The sequence below is a fragment of the Schistocerca americana genome, chromosome X, assembly GCF_021461395.2.
Source record: "Schistocerca americana isolate TAMUIC-IGC-003095 chromosome X, iqSchAmer2.1, whole genome shotgun sequence".
NCBI classification, from domain to species: Eukaryota; Metazoa; Arthropoda; class Insecta; order Orthoptera; family Acrididae; genus Schistocerca; species Schistocerca americana.
This window is the reverse complement of record NC_060130.1, coordinates 964,897,672-964,913,516: the sequence shown is the minus strand read 5'-3', so window position 1 is coordinate 964,913,516 and position 15,845 is coordinate 964,897,672. Positions and strand designations below refer to the sequence as shown.

General features: G+C 42.9%; 1 protein-coding gene across 1 annotated transcript in view; it reads right to left on the bottom strand.

Annotated features, from left to right (window-relative positions):
- Positions 1 to 15,845, bottom strand: part of LOC124556422 — a 962,508-nt gene that overhangs the window by 193,804 nt on the left and 752,859 nt on the right. The window contains exon 8 of the mRNA XM_047130380.1: positions 2,880 to 3,085. Within this exon, the coding sequence (XP_046986336.1) occupies positions 2,880 to 3,085 (206 nt within the window). The remainder of the gene's footprint in view (positions 1 to 2,879; positions 3,086 to 15,845) is intronic.

The following is a 15,845-nucleotide window of genomic DNA, read 5'->3' as shown; positions in this document are numbered from 1 at the left end:
TTTCGCTCCCTGTATTTGACCCCTGCCACCTTCAAAATTTGAAAGAGGGTATTCCAGTCAACATTGTCAAAAGTTTTCTCTAAAAGTCTACAAATACCAGAAACGTAGGTTTGCCTTTCCTTAATCTATCTTCTAAGATAAATCGTAGAGTCAGTATTGCCTCACGTTTTCCAACATTTCTACGGAAACCAAACTTACCTTCTCCGAGGTCGGCTTCTACCAGTTTTTCCATTCGTCTGTAAATAATTCGTGATAGTATTTTGCAACCGTGACTTATTAAACTGATAGTCCGGTAATTTTCATATCTGTCAACACCTGGTTTCTTTGGGATTGGAATTATGATATTCTTCTTTAAGTCTGAGGGTACTTCGCCTGTCTCATACATCTTGCTCACCAGACGGTCGAATTTTGTCGGGGCTGTCTCTCCAAAGGCTATCAGTAGATGAAATGGAGTGTTGTCTACTCACGGGGCCTTATTTCGTCTTAGGTCTTTCAGTGCTCTGTCAGACTCCTCGCGCAGTCTCATATCTCCCATTTCATCTTCATCTACGTCCTCTTCCATTTCCGTAATATTGTCCTCAAGTACATCATCCTTGTATAGACTCTCTGTATACTCCTTCCACCTTTCTGCTTTGTCTTCTTTGCTTAGGACTGGTTTTCCATATAAGCTCTTGATATTCATACAAGAGGTTCTATTTTCTCCAAAGGTCTTTAATTTTCCTGTAGGCAGTATATATTTTATTACCAGTGATATATGCCTCTACATCTTTATATTTGTCCTCTAGCCATCCGTGTTTAGCCATTTTGCACTTCCTATCGCTCTCATTTTTGAGACGTTTGTATTCCTATTTGCCTGTTTCATTTACCGCATTTTTGTATTTTCTCCTTTCATTAATAAAATTCAATATTTCTTCTGTTACCCAAGGATTTCTATTAGCCCTTGTCTTTTTACCTGCTTGACCCTCTGCTGCCTTTCTTTCAGTTTATCCAGGTAACAACTCCTTAAATTCCCATCTTTTTGCAGTTTCTTCAGTTTTAATCTACAGTTCATTACCAATAGATTGTGGTCAGAGTCCACATCTGTCACTGGAAATGTCTTAGAATTTAAAACCTGGTTCCTAAATCTCTGCCTTACCATTATATAATCTATCTGAAACCTTCCAGTGTCTCCAGGCCTCTTCCATATATACAACCTTCTTTCATGATTCTTGAACCAAGTGTTAGCTATGATTAAGTTATGCTCCAGGCGGCTTCCTCTTTCATTTCTTACCCCCATTCCATATTCACCTGCTACTTTTCCTTCTCTTCCTTTTACTACTATCGAATTCCACTCTCTCATGACTATTAAATTTTCGTCTCCCTTCACTATCTAAATAATTTGTTCTATCTCATCATACATTTCATCAATCTCTTCGTCATCTGCGGAGCTAGATGGCATATATACTTGTACTACTGTGGTAGGCGTGGGCTCCGTGTCTACCTTGGCTACAAAAATGCGTTCACTATGCTGTTCGTAGCGGCATACCTGCACTCCTACTTTTTTTATTCATTATTAAACCTACTCCCGCATTACCCCTATTTGATTTTGTATTTATAAAACTGTATTGTTCCTCCTGCTACCGAATTTCACTAATTCCCACTATATCTAACATTAACGTATCCATTTCCCTTTTTAAATTTTCTAACCTACCTTCCCGATTAAGGTATCTGACATTCTACGCTCCGATCAGTAGAACCCCAGTTCTCTTTCTCCTGATAACAACGTCCTCCTGAGTAGTCCCCGCCCTTGGATCCGAATAGGGGACTATTTTCCCTACGGAATATTTTACCCAAGAAGACACCATACTCACTTAACCATACAGAAAAGCTGCATTCCTTCGGGAAAAATTACTGCTGTAGTTTTCCCTTGCCTTCAGCCGTTCGCAGTACCACCACAGCAAGGCCGTTTTGATTAATTTTACAAGGCCAGATCAGTCAGTCATTCAGACTGTTGCCCCTGCAACTACTGAAAAGGCTGCTGCCCCTCTTCAGGAACCACACGTTTGTCTGGCCTCTCAACAGATACCCCTTCGTTGTGGTTTCTCCTACGGTACGGCCATCTGTATCGCTGAGGCACGCCAGCGTCCCCATCAACGGCAAGGTCCATGGTTCACGGGGGTGCTGGATTATACAAATAATATCACGTTCTACGTCTTCGCTATAGGCACGTCTTACATGTATCTACACTTAAAGTTGTCATTCAGGTGTGGTTCCAAGGATTGGGGGCGAGGTCACTGGTTTTCACTGTCTCTCTGTCTCCTGAATGCCCATGAAAACATACAAATTGCTGTCAACCCACATTTAATCTGTCACAGATGTCTAGGATTTTTAAATATAAAAACAAAATGTAGATAATTTTGTGATATTATTAGAATAATTCGTTAACATGAGTACTCAGTACAATGTTTTCTTTCTTCTTTTTAAGTGGTCATGATACGCTGCGCCTCGCCCCCTGCACTCTTCCTTGGATTCACGCCTGTTGCCACTCGTTACACCAGCTGAAACATTTGTCTATTCTTTCTGAATTTCGTTACGATCGTTGGGGGACAATACTTTCCTGTACGTAACAGCGTCGTCAGCAAACACTGTTACAGTATTAGTGGTCCAGTCCGATAATTCGTTTGTTTACGTTGGGAACATTGGAGGTCCTATTACGCTTCCTAGGGCTACACCCGGTGACAACGTCTCGTTCTTAAAGTCAAATATTTGTAAAGAAAATAACATTTCTGCGAAGAAACTCGGTACGATCGTGTGTCGGTTAGTAGCGGCGTCGTGCTACGCTGTCTAAATGAAGGAAGCCGGGATGTACTTGTGGTTGGGGCCCGTTGGTAGATGCGTACCGACGCAGGGGTTGACCCAGAGCAGGCGCTGCCAGCCGAGGCAGTCGTAGAGCTGCGTGAAGTCTGTGCCCTTGCAGGCGCAGTTGGAGCGCAGCTCGGTGCCCAGGATGGCCAGCATGGCGTGCCGGCACTCGCTCGCCGGGCCCGCGCACTTCTTCGTCACGCTGTCCACCGCGCACGACTGCTCGTACGTCTCCAGCCGGTTCCTGCAACACACCAACAGACGTGTAGGCTGGCACACCGTTTCGTTATACAGGCAACTGGAGAATAAACGGACCAGAAGCCAGGACGTCAGCTAGAAATCTCGACGAGCTTTAGATTACGTCAGCAACCTCTGAACAGTCTTCGGATGAACTATGCTTACATTTGTAATACTTCTTCGATCATTCTATCTTGTGTTGCGTAACACATAACATATCGGGTGATCAAAAAGTCAGTATAAATTTGAAAACTTAATAAACCACGGAATAATGTAGATAGAGAGGTAAAAATTGACACACATGCTTGGAATCACATGGGGTTTTATTAGAACCAAAATGCAGGATGCCGCTCCACCCCATATTGCTAGACGCGTGAAAGATCTCTTGCGCGCGTCGGTTAGTGGTGATCGTGTGCTCAGCCGTCACTTTCGCATGCTTGGCCTCCCAGGTCCCCAGACGTCAGTCCGTGCGATTATTGGCTTTGGGGTTACCTGAAGTCGCAAGTGTATCGTGATCGACCGACATCTCTAGGGATGCTGAAAGACAACATCCGACGCCAATACCTCACCATAACTCCGGACATGCTTTACAGTGCTGTTCACAACATTATTCCTGGACTACAGCTATTGTTGAGGAATGATGTTGGACATATTGAGCATTTCCTGTAAAGAACATCATCTTTGCTTTGTCTTACTTTGTTATGCTAATTAATGCTATTCTGATCAGATGAAGCGCCATCTGTCGGACATTTTTTGAACTTTTGGTTCTAGTAAAACCGCATGTCATTCCAAGCATGTGTGCCAATTTGTACCTCTCTATCTACATTATTCCGTGATTTATTCAGTTTTCAAATGTATACTGACTTTTTGATCACCCGGTACAAGATTCAACAGCTAATAAGGAAGAAGTGAGTCGATTCGGGGAGAAAAGAAATTTATTGTCCAGCTCGATAAAAGAAGGGAAGTGTGGTAGGATTTTTCCTGCTGCGTCAAGAAATAGTGAATGAAGGGCAATGTGGGGAGTAAAATTTGTAGATGGAGTTCAAAGTTTGCCTACAGTACGGAGATTAAAGTGGATGTATATAGCAATAATTAGTCAGAGATGAAGAGGCTTGCAGAAGATAAATTAGGGTGGAGAGGTGCATCAAACCAGCATCTGGACTGAAAACCACGACCACAACACGAAGACATTTTATACCGCATTGACATCAAAATGAGCTTTATTTTTACTGTGTGTGTGGGGTATGATTCCACTTACTTGTAACTGATAGAACCGAACGACACCTCATACTCCCACATATGGTTTTTAAGGAAATTGCGTAGTCACTTCATTTTAGGGTGAGGGTTGGTAGGGACACTGAATCCTGGAGGCGTTAGTCGTTACCAGTGACGGTGGTTTGACCCGCTCTTGATGTAGCTTAATTTTACGATGGCTTAGATTAGTAGTTGGATTATGTTAGGCTTCCATTGTAGTTAGTATATGCCTTTAACTGTTCCCCAGCACAAGTGTGTTTCTTATGATAAAGGTTGCTATACATTTATGAGAGCCATATATGATCAGGTGTGGTTTGATAACACGGAGGGTGCGGCGGTAAAGACAGTCCATCTAAACTGTATCCAGAACGAGTAAACATGTATAAGTGTGTTTTTTAGCGTACAATGTGGCGAGTTTTCGATGTACTCAAGTAGTATTTAAGGTTTGTAGCTGCCGAATTAAGATACCGACCTTTGCAATGGCAGTATACACGGTGTTACAAAAAGGTACTGCCAAACTTTCAGGAAACATTCCTCACACACAAATAAATAAAAGATGTTATGTGGACATGTGTCCGGAAACGCTTAATTTCCATGTTAGAGCTCATTTTAGTTTCGTCAGTACGTTCTTCCACCTACGCTCAATGGAGCACGTTATCGTGATTTCATACGGGATACTCTACCTGTGCTGCTAGAACATGTGCCTTTACAAGTACGCCACAACATGTGGTTCATGCACGATGGAGCTCCTGCACATTTCAGTCGAAGTGTTCGTACGCTTCTCAACAACAGATTCGGTGACCGATGGATTGGTAGAGGCGGACCAATTCCATGGCCTCCACGCTTTCCTGACCTCAACCCTCTTGACTTTCATTTACGGGGGCATTTGAAAGCTCTTGTCTACGCAACCCCGGTACCAAATGTAGAGACTCTTCGTGCTCGTATTGTGGACGGCTGTGATACAATACGCCATTCTCCAGGGCTGCATCTGCGCATCAGGAAAATATGACTACAAATATGTCCAAAATGCATTAAATATATGTGAAATAATATGACAAGCGCGTATGCTGGAAAAGCAGTGAACGAAGAACTCGTTCTAATTCCCTGGGCATATTTCAATCAGACTTGGTACACATATTACTTACTCCCACATCTGGAATGGACTGTAGGGGGGATGTATGTATCCTCGCTAACGGAGGACATTTTGAACATTTCCTGTAACAAAGTGTTTGAAGTCACGCTGGTACGTTCTGTTGCTGTGTGTTTCCATTCCATGATTAATGTGATTTGAAGAGAAGTAATAAAATGAGCTCTAACATGGAAAGTAAGCGTTTCCGGACGCATGTCCACATAACATATTTTCTTTCTTTGTGGGTGAGGAATGTTTCCTGAAAGTTTGGCCGTACCTTTTTGTAACACCCTGTATAATTTTTATGCGGCATTGTAAAGAACCTCCGAAATTGGGGTCAAAGACATAACATGTGTGGAACTCGATCGAATAGTAACAGGATAGTACCGCAAACCACTGTCCCGACGTCTGGAGAATACGTCCCACAAATTTCTTCCATATTATAACAAATGTGACAAAACACAGGACCCAGTTGCGGCTTGTCAATTTATTATTGTGACCGTAATGTCAAGTGCCCAAAATGTTGACCGTAAAGCGATTCTGAACAGATAATAGTGCTCTTTTAATTTCATCTGCAATTATAACAGCACAGGTCTGTGCTATTTCATCTTTTCTGGAGTCGTACGTGTTTCCCTACAGACCTCTCTTTTTAATTTCCCCGCATGTAAAAGTCCAGAGGTGTTAAGTCTGGAGAATGTGCAAATTTATGTTTCCCGAACAACCGATCGAACTCTCTCGCCATGTTCTATTAAGAAGGTATGTAAACACCTGTGCGGAGTGAAGGGAACATTAGTCGTGTTGGTACCATATGCCTGTTATGGCCATTGGGATGTTTTTCAATGACTGCGGTAGTATATTTTTGGCAACTGTGTATACGTGCGGCTGTTTAGAGTCCCATCAATAAAACAGGTTATAATGATGGCGATTTCGATGGAGATGATTGTTATCTCAGTCAACGTGGAATTTTAACTTATCAGTAGTGCATATTCCGAAATTTGTTATAACCGTAATCTGTTAATGATGCCTCATCCGTAAACAAAATGTTGCATAGAAACACCGTATGACTTTGTACCTTTGTATAAGACGCGACCAAAAAATTTCCGTTCGATGGCGGTACAGTCCAGGATCGGTACGTCGATCATATCAAATCGCCTTCAACATTGAAGCAATCATCCCAACAATGCACTAGGTTGAAGATACCCGTTTTGTAAAATGCCATGTCCTGCTGCGTGAAGAAGTCCATAACTGTATGCTGCATATCCTCGTTCAATATGAATTGGCCTTTTTGGAGGGACCGAAGGCATGATAATCGCAAGGGGAGAGATCAAGGCTATAGGGCGGATGCTCAAGTATCCCCATCTGAGCTGCCGTAACTTCTGCATTGCGAGATTTGCGGTATGGGAACTTGCGTCTTGTGTCGAATCGTCACCAACACGGAACGTGGCGTACCATTCCATAGTGGTGGTTTTCGGCAGACACATTCTTCATTCCCCGATGGATGTCTACCGGTTTGCTCCTTTGGCAGCCAAGAAAAGAATAACAGCATGATGGTCCCGTTTGGACACATTTAGTAATAACGTCGCCATAGATTTATCTCCCGAGCGTCGAAAAGACACAAATGCTACTCTTATCATTTGCCTAAATGTCAGTACTATATCCACGCGTCACAGTCGCGTTACTTTAAGTATAAGCTACTGCAACGGCCTCAAACGGAAAATTTTTGATCGCCCCTTACAATTTTCTTAGACACTCTTCAGAGATCTGCAACCGATTTCAAAAGTTGCTGTTATGAAGCTGTTGATAGAGGGAAAGGTGGTGAACATACTCGTAAATGCACTAGAATGTAATATTCACAGAACAGTCTTTTAGCTGATCCCAATCGCACACTGAAGATGCCTCGTAGAGACACTAGGGTTATGTTAATACTGCTAAAATCTTCGTTATATGTGTCTCACCAGTTGTTGGTCTTTATTGCTGGCATAGTTTATTCTTGAGACCCTCAGTTTCTTTAAAAAATTTCATAAAGCTTGCAAAGACAAATCGCAAGATCTTGGCACCACTAAAATACGTTACAGCATACAAACGCACCACTGTTTAAAATCTTTGGCATCATTCGCCATATACAGTAGGGCAGGCGTTTCTGGAAAATCTCATCTTGAGGATGGAAATGTGGTTTGTGGTGCTGTTATCTTGTTACTTACTGTTTTACCAAGTTCCACACATGTTGTGTCGTTGAAATCCTATTCAAAGGTTCTTTCTAATGCTACAAAATATTTTACATTTCCATTAAAAAACCTCTGTGTTATAATTCGGCAGTTACAAATATTGTAAATTACTGGAGTACGTCAGAAAATTCGCTGTATTGGATGCTGTAATTTAGCGTAACTGCACAAAAGAATGTGATCTGTATATGTATTTGGGGTGGCCTGTCTTAGTTTCCTCATCCTGTAGCCAAACATATTACAAAAACGGACGTGCCTACGAATGTACTTACATATCTTCCAAATCTCCTCCTAAACCACTAGACCGATTTCAACTAAGCTTCGTACACATATCACCTACTGTCTGGAAAGAATCGCTGCGGTATAAGAACCACCCCCACATCAAAGGGGCGGGATGGGGATGAAAAAGAAGTGTAGCCCGTTACACACGAATACCCCCAGACTTTATTCATCCAATGTTTGAGAATGAGAGAACTTCGTGATTTGCAAAAAACTTAACACATAATTTGAAACCTTAGCGAAACTTTTTCTCGCTAACAACCAAGACAAAATAATGAAAGGAAAAAAAAACGCTTACTACATTTTCGCTGTTAAGGTACAGAACTGGCGAAACAGGCGTGACGTTTTATTTTATTGTTTCTTTACTACTAACTGTATTCACGAAAACTTTTTCAGACAATATTTACATATACTACTGAATGTACCTGCAAAATTATATAACTGTAAATACATAGTTCATGAGATATGACGTTGTAAACACTAAGATACGTGAAAACTGTCTCCGCCTGGGTGACGTCTAAATTTATTATTAGTTTGCTATTTACTCTATTCGGTACACATTTCGCACATAGTATCCATATATGCCTATAAATGCACCTACAAAATTATATCACTGTAACATACGTATTTAAGGAGATATGACGTGATAAACATTCAGCTGCGTGGAAACGAAACTGTAGGGAGAAATTCGCTAGCGATACAAGTGAAATATGACTACAAATATGTCCAAAATGCATTAAATATGTGTGAAATAATATGACAAGCGCGTATGCTGGAAAAGCAGTGGACGAAGAACTCGTTCTAATTCCCTGGGCATATTTCAATCAGACTTGGTACACATATTACTTACTCCCACATCTGGAATGAACTGTAGGGGTAAGAACCAACAGCTTCCTATTGGGGTGGGGGTGATAAACGTGGAGAAAGAAACTAGAGGAAGAGATGGACAGATTGAGAAGGGGAAGGAAGACATGGACACGTATATGGTGGGGGGGGGGGATGGAAAGAGAGAGGTGGAGGGGGATATGGACAGAGAAAGGGAAGAGGACGTGATGGACACACAGAGGGGGAGGAGTAGATGGACAGAGTGAGAACGAGTAGGACATGGTTTGTGAGATGTGGGAGGAGGGGATAGAGGAGGCAGGAAAAGATGGACTCAGAGTGGGGATGAGGAGGTGGACAGAGGGGGAAGGAACAGATCGACAGATGGAGGAGGGGCAGATGAACAGAGAGAATGAGGAGGAAGAGATGGACAAAGAGAGGAGGGAATAACATCTGGACTGAGAGAGGGGCAGAACGAGATGAAGAGAGAGAGGAGGGTGGTGGAAGTGGGCAGGGAGAGGGAGGAGAAGGAAGATGGAAGAGCTGCACTAATAGAAATGGAAGAAATACATACCCGCGCAACGCTGGGTGCTCACCTAGTAATGAATACAGTAAATAAACAGCACACCCTGTGCATTTCACAGCTGCTGTTGAAATGTGCAGCTGGCTGAGTGGCAGACAGTTATTTCTGGCACTCCTGCAGTACGACCAAACTATAGCTCTCCCGATAAATGTTTCCAGCTTTTCGTGAGAACGTAAAATAGCAAAGAGGTTGTTACAAAAATATCCGAAACCAGCCCCCACACGAGAAAACTCTGCTCAATTGAAACATTGCCTCCAGGAACACCAACAAATTCGCAACGCCTATTAAATGTGAATTAAGAAATCTACATTTACATCAAAATTCTTCAAACCACAAGGAAGTCCATGGCAGAGAGTATTTCCCTTTATAGCATGTATTAGGTTTTATTCCCTGTCCACAGCCGGCCGAAGTGGCCGTGCGGTTAAAGGCGCTGCAGTCTGGAACTGCAAGACCGCTACGGTCGCAGGTTCGAATCCTGCCTCGGGCATGGATGTTTGTGATGTCCTTAGGTTAGTTAGGTTTAACTAGCTCTAAGTTCTAGGGGACTAATGACCTCAGCAGTTGAGTCCCATAGTGCTCAGAGCCATTTGAACCAACCCTGTCCACACCCGCATGGAGGATGAAGAATGGCTGCTTGAATGCAGGCCGGCCGGAGTGACAGTGCGGTTCTAGGCGCTACAGCCTGGAACCGCGAGACCGCTACGGTCGCAGGTTCGAATTCTGCCTCGAACATGGATGTGTGTGATGTCCTTAGGTTGCTTAGGTTTAAGTAGTTCTAAGTTCTAGGGGACTGATGACCTCAGAAGTTGAGTCCCATAGTGCTCAGAGCCATTTGAACCTTAAATGCGGGCTACACACTAGGTGGCAAAAGATATGTGTTAACGGTATGCACATATACAGATGACGGTACTATCACGTACACAAGGTATAAGAGGACAGTGCCTTGGAGGTGCCGTCATTTGTACTCAGGTGATTCATGTGAAAAGTTTTCCGACGTGGTTTTGGAGGCATGATCGAAACTCTGAACGTGGAATGGTAGTTGAAGCTAGGTGCGTGGGACATTCCATTTCTGAAATCGTTAGGGAATTCAAATTTCCGAGATCCACAGTGTCAAGAGTGCCTCGAGAATAACGAATTTCGGGGATTATCTCTCACCACGGACAAAGCAGTGGCCGATGGCCTTCACTTAACGATCGAGAGCAGCGACGTTTGTGTAGAATTGTCGTTGCTAACAGAGAAGCAACATAGAGTGAAATAACCGCAGAAATCAATGTGGGACGTTTGACGAAAGTATCCGTTGCGACAGACCGGCTGAATCTGGCGTTAATTGGCTATGGAAGCAGACGACCGACGCGAGTGCCTTCGCTAACAGCATGACATTGCCTGCAGCGCAATTCCTGGACTCGTAACCATTCCAGTTGGTCCAAGACGACTGGAAAACCGTGGCCTGGTCAGATGACTCCCTATTTCAGTCGGTAAGAGATGGTGGTAGGATTCGAGTGTGGCGCAGACCCCACGCATTTATGGAGCCAAGCTGTCAATAAGGCACCGTGCAAGCTGGTGGTGGCTCTATAATGATATGGGCTGTGTTTACAAGAAATTGACTGGGTCATCTGGTCCAACTGAACCCCTCATTGACTGGAAATGGTTATGTTCGTCTACTTGAAGGCTGTTTGTAGCCGGTTATGGACTTCATGTTCCCAAACAACGATGGAATTATCGTCGGGCCATAGTTGTTCGCGATTGGTTTGAAGTACATTCTGGACAATTCGAGATAATCTCCTTATGTCCATCTTTATACAGTTGGTTGTGGGATCACGACTGTTCAGTACAGAACCTTTCAATCGCCTAAATTTCCAATTGTTATTTTATTGAGTGACCATCTTTTGCGATCGATTACACCATCTTCAAGCTCCCTGACCAACGTGCAGGAAGACTCACACCTCTGGTCCAGTCGAAATAAAGTGGTTCAAATGGTTCTGAGCACTATGGGACTTAACTGCTGTGGTCATCAGTCCCCTAGAACTTAGAACTACTTAAACCTAACTAACCTAAGGACATCACACACATCCATGCCCGGGGCAGGATTCGAACCTGCGACCGTAGTGGTCGCGCGGCTCCACACTGCAGCGCCTAGAACCCAGTCGAAATAGGGGCCAGCATGCAACGACTCGTATCCATAGATTTTTTGACACAGCGTTACACTTGCTGACTGTTGATTCGCGCGAACGATATGGCTACCCAGATCTCCCGACATAACATTTATTGGGCGTAATTGAGAGGTCAGTTCGAGCAGAAAATCCTGCACTGGCAATAATTTCGCAATTATGGACGGCCACAGAGGCAGCATGGCTCAATATTCCTGCAGGGGACTTCCAACGACTTGTTGAGTCCATGGCACATTGAGTGGTTGCAGTACGCCGAGCCGAAGGAGGGACGATGCGATGTTAGGACGTATCCCATGACTTTTGTCACATCAGTGTGATTAGCTTTATTTTGTCATCGCGCTACCAACGGAGCGATACGCAGGACGCTCTAGTATATTTTTCATTCTTCACTTGACACTGGTTCGTGAACATTTTAAGGTAGGCTTTCGTGGGATAATTGATGTCTATCTCCGTGTGACATTTCTAGTTCTTTATTCTCCCGACATTCTTTTAAAAAGTCAAACAAACTAGGGACGCGCTACCGTTATTAGTGTAAGTTCAATAACTCTTGTTAACCTTACTTAGTATGGGTCTCACACACTTGAGAAGTATTCTAGGATGTTTCTCACGAGTATGTTATATGCTGTCTCTTTCGTAGCTTGACTACATTTTACCAGCGTCCTATCAGTGAATCAAAATCTGCCATCTGTTTTACCTATGACTGATCTTATGTGAGTATTCCATTTGATATCCTTACAAACTGTTACACCCTGGTATTAACACGAGTTGACTGGTTTTAATCGTGTCTCGTTAAGATTGCAGACATCGCGTTTTTCTCTTATTGTGAAGTGCACAATTTTATATTTCTGAACATTTAAACATTGTCGCGATAGAAAAATATTAAAAAGATGCTGTTTGTTTTACATGAATTGAAATTACCCGTTCAACACGCCCGTGTTCAGTTCTGCCCATGGTTTCCAGTTGACGTCGAATCAGAACATTTGGAGCCTCAGGTGAGTTTTGGTTCAGTCCGTTCAAGCATATGAACCCACAGAGAAAGCGCCATCACGCATCACAAAAACCTCATCAGTATAATGAAAAGCTGTTGCATCCTCTTAAGACTGATGTTTGGATCCAACATTCGGTGCAGTTTTAGTACGGCCACCCTGGGATTCTGAAAACCTTGTTTTTCCCTTACCGCAAGAAAAACTGGTTATATGCGGCTAAATCTAAGGAGTGACGAGTCAAAAAATCAACGCCCCGTAAACTTCGACGTCATTAGAGGTAGAACACTACCTCATTTGGAGAAGGTCGAGAAATGAGTCATCTGTGGCCTATTGAGAGAAACATTCTAAAATTGGGACGAATAGATATCGGCAAAACATAAATGGAAGTGGCAAGGAGATTATAACTGTAGTAGCTAACGAGTGTAACGCACACCAATGAGTCATTCATCGTATTATATGAGAAACTGGAACACAAAACCCAACAGAGTATTTCAGGAAAGACTGTTGAAATAAAGAAGTCAGCACCGGTCACGTGTCCATGGGTTGACAACACTATTTAACGTACACAACAGAGAGTGAAACTGCTTATTAAAAAACTCCCAAAATCAGTTTTTACGTTTCTGGAGTCTTGAAATGTCTGCTTGTTTTATTATGAAAATGAAGCATATGGCTTGGCATGCTGAGTCAGTGAAGAGGTGTCTCGAGTAGCTGTCGGTTGTGGTGCAGCTCTCACTCTGTACCTGTGACGGCTGATGGCGGGTCCCTGCAGAAACGTCGTTTGGATTGAATCCAGTTAATTCGATCTGTTAATCGTGGCCGCCATAAAGGGGGTTTTGGAGGACATTTGTGCTCCTTCATAGTGATCATGAACCCTTCATAGTATAGGGTATTGTAACATGAGGTGCACCATTAGAGGGAAATTACTTTCTGAGCTTTCTCGACTGGTTGCTCTGGAGAATTCCACTGGGCATGGTTTAGTCTGGTCAATAGTTATTCATTGTTTAGGTTTCCAGGAAACTTCTGCTCTGGCCAAAATTCGTCTCTAGTAAATGATACTCTGGATTTGGTATCTGGTTTTGTTATCTATGGAAACGGTAATTGTCCGAGGTCGATAACGCACGCTAGGCGGTTTAAGTTCAAGCAGTTTAGGAAATTTTCATCACCAGTAAAAAAGAAAAAGAATTAGGCTTGTTGGCTGGGAGACTCCGAGGAGTAAATTCAGTCACTTGATTGGATAGGGATTACACAATTACACTTTTCCTTGCATTGTTTGGGGGTTGTGTCTTAAGCGTATCTGTTAGGTATAGGTGACTTAAATTACAAGATCCACAGTTCGGCCCTAAGCGTCATGCGGTGTCGATCGACCGCCGTGTCTTCCTCTGCCTATGGTATCATCTGATGCTTTATGGAGGTGTGTGATTTCAGCAGACCCCTATCCCAGCCATTGATTGCTTTCTGAGCCTCGGAGTCACCACTTCTCATTCAAGTAACACGAGGTTGAGTGTACCCCGTTCCAGACCTGACAACGGAATGTACCTGGTTGGACTGGGAGTTTCTCAGCATGGCAGCCATGCATACAGGCCGCTTAGTTACGTAGGCGGAGATGTGTAGTGTCATCTTTTGTGTTGTATAGTGATGGGAGAGCCCACAAGGCCCATTCCCTTCGAACAACAGAAGCCGGTCTGCCATGGACAGATCGCCATCAGCAGTGTCACGTTTCTTCACACCACGACGCACTGCAACGAGTTTTGGAATATAATTCAGGACATAGGTGCAAAGTTTAGTGTTCAGCAGTCTTGCGCTACCATCTCTCCCCCTCATGCCGGGCAAATAATGGCGGTGATAATTTCTACCGCAAATGCATTTCGACCCGGATAACTCAGAGTGAAGCATCATTGCACAAGCGTGCGTTAGCGATCTCGGGATACCGTCATCAGTGTTTGGTCGGTTGAGGAAGAACAGGCGGTGGTTCACTGTTTCTGACAACTAAAGTACGGACAAATTTCCTGTGTTAAACAGTAAACCTCTCCACAGCGTGTTATTATAGAAAAACATGACGCGCCTTAAAAGAGCGTGATTTGCGCATCAGATCTGGATGTTAAGTTTGGCGGTCCTTTGGTACTTTCCAAGATTAAGAGCAACATATTGGCATTGGGTTTCATCCCCTCCCTTTTTGTCTAATCGTCATTCATAAAACAAACACGATACTGTAATCGGTGCTCGCTCGTCAGATTAACATGGATTTTGACATACACACTTTGCCAAGGGAAACTGCCAAAGTGTGCCAAGAAAGATAATTTTACGAGGATTTCTGCACAGATACTTCGTCCTCTTCTTGGTTACACGGCGAGATGAGACAGAGGGCACCCAAACCAGAGTACATACATCGATAAAGAAGAAGAACGAGAACGGAGAGGAGGATGGAAAGGAATGAGAGGATGAAGAGGAGGGAGAAAGCAGGAGTATAAAGATGAAGGCTAAATAATACATTACACTCAACGACGTGTGAAGGCCAACGTTCTAATAAAAGTATTTGTCTCTGCAAAAGATTTGATGATAGGTGAGACTGGTTGTTTTCTGAACCACTGATGCCTCGTTTCGTTTGTAATTACTATTGAGTGTCTGTAATTAAATTTATATAAAGTTTGAAATTATTCGCAAACAAACAAAATGAAAGTGCCGGCAGCGACTGGGAGCAGTGTATGCCCGTTGTGAGAAAAATACGTTATTATTTTCAGATGAAAAGATGTCCATTTATTTATTGGCGCATTCGGAAACGGAAAAAGAGGGCATGTGTGTCTTTCTGCCGGCGGACACTAACGCTGAAACAAAAATAAAATGTTTGTCCTTTTCATCATTTTTCACTTTTTATCTAGCAAGTATCTGATAAGGGAGTCATGTTGGGCAAATCCTATAACCTCAGATTACGTACATACATTCAGATGTGTTTTCGTAATGGCTTCGCACGGTTTTCTTATTTTGTCAGCTCTACATTTTCCTCAAGCAAATTTTTACCAGAAGATGTGATGGTGATTCAATACTACATTATTTTCTTATTGTTACTGTCGTGTTCCTATCCATCTTTGAAAACTGTAAATGTAATGAACAACTTCTCCGAGGAATGCTATATGTTACTTCATATTCAAAATGGAATTTAACTTTCGATAATAAGCTCTAGTGCTTTACCGAGATAATATCATAAATGCGTTACTTGCAGTCTGACGAAACCGTCTTATAGACTCCAAATGAAAATGCTTTTCATGAGATAAATCACTGGCAGTAGGTAATCATGCGAGGTCCTAATGAATGCCATAATGAAATTGT